Source organism: Gadus morhua, chromosome 17, assembly GCF_902167405.1.
Source record: "Gadus morhua chromosome 17, gadMor3.0, whole genome shotgun sequence".
Taxonomy (NCBI): Eukaryota; Metazoa; Chordata; class Actinopteri; order Gadiformes; family Gadidae; genus Gadus; species Gadus morhua.
Window position 1 is genome coordinate 4177372 of NC_044064.1, and position 7500 is coordinate 4184871.

General features: G+C 49.0%; 1 protein-coding gene across 1 annotated transcript in view; it reads right to left on the minus strand.

Annotated features, from left to right (window-relative positions):
• The window catches only part of LOC115529449 (glucosidase 2 subunit beta-like), a 29894-nt gene that overhangs the window by 14917 nt on the left and 7477 nt on the right, over window positions 1–7500 (minus strand). The window contains exon 6 of the mRNA XM_030338192.1: window positions 2772–2922. Within this exon, the coding sequence (XP_030194052.1) occupies window positions 2772–2922 (151 nt within the window). The remainder of the gene's footprint in view (window positions 1–2771; window positions 2923–7500) is intronic.

Genomic DNA, 7500 nt, shown 5'->3' on the forward strand with positions numbered 1-7500 from the left:
TACAAACCGGATCGCCTTTCGCTCCCTTTCCCAATCCCCTCCGAAGGCAATATGCGAAGTCTAATTCCCGTAATGAAATTTAAAAACGTCCACGATGTGCTTGACCCCCCCCCCCCCCCCCCCCCCCCTCCCTGGGCAATACCGTTAACGGCCCATAGAGGGGGCCGTAAAACGATGTTGATTTACAACGGTGACGGATTCGTGCTGCTAACTCACTTTGACCCGGGAGTTAATCAACGGCATAACGGCCCGTGTTGCAAGCAGGCAAATAGAAGGAACGTGCGATGTCTGGATAGCATGGCGCTCACTTCCTCCCGAAGTCAAGCGTAGTTCCGCGTCATTTATGTTTTTTTGCTTATCGGAATAAACAGGGGGGGGGAGAAAGGAGCAACCATTCGGTGTACCTGTTGACCCTGACAGACCCAAGAACCACACACTAACTCTCCCACACACACACACAGGTACACAAGTATTTACACACACACACACACACAGGCACACAAGTATTTACACACACACAGACACACAGATATACATAAGCAATTACACACACACACACACACACACACACACACACACACACACACACAGATATACACAAGCAATTACACACACACACACACACACACACACACACGCCCAGTCGTTAGCGACGCATGGCGTCCCCAGAGGCCTCTTGATGTACAGCTACGGGGGCCGGGATGCGGTCGGGGCGTTGCCACGACGATGAAAATTGATGGCTCTTCGGGGTTGAGCGGTCGCGGCGGTGAGGTCGACACCGCACACCAGGGAACACGGCGGGGTGTGTGTGTGTGTGTGTGTGTGTGTGTGTGTGTGTGTGTGTGTGTGTGTGTGTGTGTGTCATTAGAGAAGGTCAGGTGACACGCCGCGGGGGAGCGTGATGGATGGAGCCGCCGCCGCTGTCAACGACCTCATTTCCTTATTTGTTTTTTTGTTCAAAACTCTGGTAACACTTTACAATAAGGCTTCATTAATTAACCGTTAATTAGCATTAGTTAATGTAGTTAAGCGTTAACTAATAGTTTGTCAACGGGTAACTAATGTGTCTAATTTCTACTGAACATGGTGTTCATTTTAACTAAGGTATTCAATTATACATTAATTAATAACGTAGCTTTAACGCTAGCCCTGTGCTAAAGCTACATAATAATGCTTATGACTGCGTTAACTCATGTTAATTCATGGTTCATTCACGTACTGTAGAGTGTCACCTAAGCTTTCAGCGAGGCCTGAAAGGAGTGGGCAGTGTGACACACTGAGCCGACAGTCAAGAACAGAGCTGGCAGGAAAAAAAACAGCCCAAGCGAGAACCCATGTCACCGACGGTGATTATTATTATTACGACGATTGGCGATTCCCGTACAAATTCTGCAACGGTAATTCACTGAACTAATTATAGATGAGTATCACGGCATGGGAATTAATTGGATTGTAAATGCATTAGGTTTGCTTGTTGGTTTTCCTCTGCCCACGAACATGAACCACCTACAAAACGTGTGAATCATTGCTGTACTTAAAACTACCGTACAGTATTACTGAAGGAGATGTCTTCAGTTTCAAGGTTTCTGGAATAAAACGTGTCCATGAACTGCATTTCTAAAAGCACTTTTCTACTTTTGTCGCAACTCACAGAGCCTCTTAATTACACACGCACGCACGCACGCACGCACACGCACGCACACACACACACACTTCCAAGAAATCTTGCGCAGAGACACTTAGGAAGGCGGAACAGAGTATTGAACCACCAATCCCTTTGGTGTTTAGGCCTCCTAAGATACATCACTTCAATCATCTGCTCTTCTTCTGGCTTAAAAATGTATCTCCCACTTTATCCTTCCCCCAGAACAGACCCGCTCACACACACCCCCACACACACACACACACACACGCACAAACACATTTTTTAATATTAAAATATTCTAGAATTCCCCATATCTCAGTGATTTGAGCACGGTTAATCCACATCCTTGTGGATTTAACTGTTAAATAACTTAACCGCCCCAGATTCCCAACCAATCCCAGTCTAACACACTAGTTACACGGCGGTCTTGAATTGTGCTGTAGGCCCAATTATATCACAGAGCGCTGGATTCACCTGTGAGTCACCAGCTCACACACTATAGATCACTTGATTGTTCAAAGTCACGCCATATCCAGCACCCAAGGCCTTCATTTACGTTACAGCTGCATTCTATTTGAATGCAGCCGTAGAAATTCCAGAAGTCGGGAATTTCAACGGCAATGCCGCCTGCAGTCGGATTTACGACTCGGAATGTCGGAAGAACCTCACCCTGTCCTCACGGTCCAGGACGCCGGCTACGCTCATCAACAGAAGTGAAAGCTGTGATAATATACTATTTACTGGCTCCTCTGTCTTATTTGTGTATTACACACAGTACTGTCCAACTTTATCCGTGGACGTTGCTACCTGTATGCGCAAAATACCACATTAATGCGCAGTTACCAACTGGTATCGCTAACAATAGCTAAACTAGCAAACAATGGCAAACTATGGCTAACCACGGCTAACCATGGCTAGCCCTGGCTAACAATGGCTAACCATGACTAGCCCTGGCTAACAATGGCTAACCATGGCTTACAATGGGCAACCACGGCTAACCCGGCTAGCACAGTTATTGCTAATGCCTTCCAACTTGTTGTGCCGGAACGTCGTCGACTCCGGCACAACTCCGAGGTCAGAGTGTTCCCCGAGCATAAACCTCAGGGGACGGCCTCGCACTCCTCACCTGCGTCGTCCTGGGCAACCGGTGGCGGCGCCGGCGCCGGCGGCCTCGGGCCCCCGCTGTCCCCGTACTCCCCCCTCCTCCTCCTGGCCCGGTGCTCCTCCAGCCGGGCCTGGAGGTCCCACGCCACCTTCTGCAGCTCCCTCAGCTGGCCCTGAAGAGGAGGAGAGGAGGGGGAGGAGGTGAGTGAGGGAGGGGGAGGAGGGGGTGGAGGTGAGGGAGGAGGAGGAGAGGAGGGGGTGGAGAGGAGGTGACGGAGGGAGGGGGAGGAGGAGGTGACTGAGGAGGAGGTTAGAGGGGGAGGTGAGAGGGGGAGGAGGTGAGAGGAGGAGGTGAGAGGAGGAGGTGAGAGGGGGAGGAGGTGAGGGAGGGAGGGGGAGGAGGCATGGTTCTTGCACCAAAAAAAGTCAAATGTAAGACTTTTTAAGACCAACACATGCATAAATTAAGACCCAAAAAATGTCTGAAAAATTATTTGATAGAAAAGGGAATTTATTGAGTCACTTCAACACATCAACCGTAGCCGTAGTACTAGCAGTAGTAGTACCCTTGCAAAGTTATCCCCGTGTCACCCGTGTCACCCATAATCACCCATGTCCCGTCGCTTAGCAACCGGACACGCTGGGGTTGATAAGTTACCGAACTACTGTAACTACTACGCAGTGATAACAAAGACATGAATCAGGCAATAAATCCACCGTCCTTGACAGCGGTCAAGTTTGGTGTGCGCGGAGTGGACCAAATGCGAACTACTGCAGCTGCTCTAAGTTAAACCCCAAACTAATCGGAATAAGTGCATACATGTCGATTATAGCGGACTACACCACCTCTTTTGTAGCCGAATAGAATTATATTCCGAACAGATAATTGTATTCCGATTGAGGCGTATATATGATCCTTTTCTATTCCGATTGAGCTGTTCTTCTTGCGGATCAGATGTGTCCATGTAAACACGGCTGACAGTGAACACACACACACACACACACACACACACACACACACACACACACACACACACACACACACACACACACACACAAACTTCCTTATTCGAATATAATTTGAATGTCAAAAAATAAATCAAAATTCAAACGAATATTAGGCAGCCCTTAATATTCGAACTTGTTATGGGCAGGCCAAGAGGGAGAGACGTCGGAGAACCCGACGCAGTCTACTCATAATATTGTAATGACCACGGAAGAGGCAGTGAATGAAGTATTGATTAGACAGCGATTTATTAGATACCTAATAAACCGTCGTAACACGCAGGACCGGTAACCATAGCAACGCCGGTAAACAAACCCCGCAAAGCCCAATCCAGGTATTACTGAAGGCATTTAATGGTAGATAGATAGATAGATATATACTTTATTAATCCCGGGGGAAATTCAAGTATCCAGTAGCAGCCGAAAACACACATAAAAACAGTGCAGATGGATGTGCAAAGATACAGATATAAATAAATAAATAAATAAAATGTCCATTGGTCCAAATATTCTTAATAAATATTCGAATATATTAATATTAATAAACAAACAAACTTCGAATATGATTTTTGGGCAAAAGTCAAAGCCCTACACACACAATTTAATTAATTTACTGTGATCCATAGTACCGCGATATGACACGGCTGTCGGTGTCGTCCGTGGGCCAGTACCTCACATGGATATCCATCTGTTTGCTTTTAGTGGTTTTGGTCACTCTCATCGAACATGAGGACGTACTGTTTATCGTTTACGCTGCGTGACAGCTCTCTTTTAATGAAAGATGCGATGCCGTATTTGGCAAGATAGGCCGTTTTGTTTTCACCAGAGGTGAACGACTTCGCAAACTCAGAATCTGGGAACAAAGCAGCCAAGACGCTACTAATGTCCTCGTTCGATTTGAAGGGATTATGTCTGCTCACCGAGTGGGGAACCCACAATACCTCCGCCTTCTGGGTTTCTGGCGGCGACACAAAGCCGGTTAACGCCGTCTGATGTGAAGTACTAGCCAAGGATGCTGAACTTTTCAGTCCACTTCTTTCAATAATACGGGCACCGCTAGCTGCCACGGAGTATCGGATATATTTCTGCGACCTCATGTGGGACTCAAGAGCTTTTGCTCCCATGGTCCCTAGTATGAATGCCTTTCGGGATAAACGACACCTTGCCTCCTAGTCACCTGCCTTCTCCAACCACCCCCGAAACTTATCCTCCTCAAACCATTTCTCATTGAATTTGCACCGTCCCATCCTGAAAGTAGCGCAAGTTGGCCTAATGATGTCAACCGTCACTAGCTAAAAGTAGCGCGAGCAAGTTAGCCTACTGATGATTGATGTCAACGTTAACGTAACGTACAACTCCTGAAAATGCCGTAATTAAAAGACGCACTATGTGATTTGTTGTGTGCGACAATTTCCCCTAGTCTTAAAAAAACCTCTGCAAAATGTAATACCTAGAGCAAATTTACAGTAAATTTAAGACAATTTATGGCCTTAATTTCACACAAAAAAAATTAAGACTTTTTAAGGACCCGCGGGAACCATGAGAGGGGGAGGAGGTGAGAGGAGGAGGTGAGCGGGGGAGGAGGTAACGGAGGGAGGGGGAGGAGGTGAGAGGAGGAGGTGAGGGAGGGAGGGAGGGGGGAGGGAGGAGGGGGGAGGAGGAGGTGAGAGGGGGGGGGGGAGGAGGTAAGAGGAGGAGAGGAGAGGGAGGAGGTGAGATGAGGAGGTGTGGGAAGGAGAGGGAGGAGGTGAGAGGCGGGACGGGGGAGGGAGGGAAGGGGAGGAGGTGAGAGGGGAGGAGGTGAGGGAGGAGGTGAGGGAGGGAGAGGGAGGAGGTGAGAGGGGGAGGTGAGGGAAGGGGAGGAGTTGAGAGGGGGAGGAGGTGAGGGGGAGGGAAGGGGAGAAGGTGAGAGGGGGAGGAAGTGAGAGGGGGAGTTGAGAGGGGGAGGAGGTGAGAGAGGGAGAAGGTAAGGTGAGAGGTGGGGGGGTGGTGATGGGGAGGGGGTGAGGGGGGTAGGAGGAGTAGGAAGTGATGGAGTAGGAGGAGGAAGAGGTGAAGGAGTGTGAGTGTGGGGTCAGCGGTGGACACATTGGGCAGGTGGGGGGCATGGAGGAGCCATTGGAATCAGTGGAGTCAAAATGAATGAATATGGATTATTTTATAATCATGTACTTTTCGGGTCTCGCTTTCTCCTTATATATATATACACAATATATATATATGGCGTGTTCAATACTACACACTAGATTGTGTGCGTTCGTAGGTATGTGCGTGTTACTTTATCGATATTTATCTCACTGTCCAGTGTCCACAGATTATTCCATTTGTTCATAATATAGCATACAACTCATTCGTTCTTCTTCCAATTTGCAGGGCCGGTGCACCTTAACAACCCAATAAAGTCTATTTTTATCTCTCTTCACCTGAATGTCCAAGGACGACACTTTGGGCGCCTGGACATCTCCACCATAGGGGGCCCCTCGAGAAATACAATGCTGCTAGCGCTGGGAAATCACTCTCCTGTCGCTGCATTCTCTCTCTCTCTATATCTCTCTGTTCGTAAACTGAAGGGTCTATCTCTATCTCTCTCTCTCTCTCTCTCTCTCTCTCTCTCTCTCTCTCTCTCTCTCTCTCTCTCTCTCTCTCTCTCACTCTACCTCCATCTCTCTCTCTCTCTCTCTCTGTCGCTTTCTCTTTCTCCCTCTCCCCCTCTCTCTCTCTCTCTCTCTCTCTCTCTCTCTCTCCCCCTCCCTCTCTCCCCCTCTCTCTCTCTCTCTCTCTCTCCCTCTCTCTCCCCCTCCCTCTCTCCCCCTCCCTCTCTCTCTCTACCGCAATGCTTAGATTCACAGATAGCCCACACTCTGCAGGCCAAGACATCGTTGAAATCCAAACAAATCAGCCCTGTGTATCCGTGGGCCGTCACACACGTGGATATCGACCCCTCTGTCTCCGTGCTTCATGACACACGGCGAGCGCCCTATGGACTCTACTTAACATCAACTGCATCAGCGGCCGTTGCCGTGGTACCAGAGATGATGACCGCACGGGAACCGATGCTAACCTGGCCTCCTCCTACCTTTGTGTGTGCGTTTGCGTGTGTGTGTGTGCTTGTGTGTGTGCATGCGTGTGTGTATATGCATGTGCGTGTGTGTGCGCGTGTGTGTGTGCTTATTGCGCGTGTGTGTGTGTGTGTGTGCGTGCTAATCCATTTTTTTGCGTTTGCATGTGTGGGTATGCATGTGTGTGTGTGTGTACGCGTAAGTGTGTGTGCGTTTGCGTGCATGTGCGTGTACATTCGTGTGTGTCTGTGTGTGTGTGAGTGTGTGTGCGCGTGTAAAGCTGAGTCTTTACATCTCCCTGCAGAGAATTTCTCATTAATAATGGAGCCCGCAGTAATATAGTTGGCAGTGGTCTGATAGGGATGGTTAGCTTTCTGGGGCTCGCAACTTGCAGAGCCACATTCGATTTGCTGGAATGCGTTATTGGGAAAGGAAGGGGGGGGGGAGGGGGAAGGGTGGGGGGGGGGGGGGGGGGGGGAGAGTACGCTTTCGATCGCGTACCAGAGAGTGCACATTGGGTTTAAATGTTGCTATCGCTTGTCGTTGCTTTTTCTCGAACCTTGTCTGACACTATCACGGGCTAAGCCATCCTGCACGGTACGTGTGATTCACACGTGACAGAGGGAGCTGCGACGGAGAACGCGGCGTTGTGGACCTGACGGATCTGATCTCGTCATCAGTCACCGC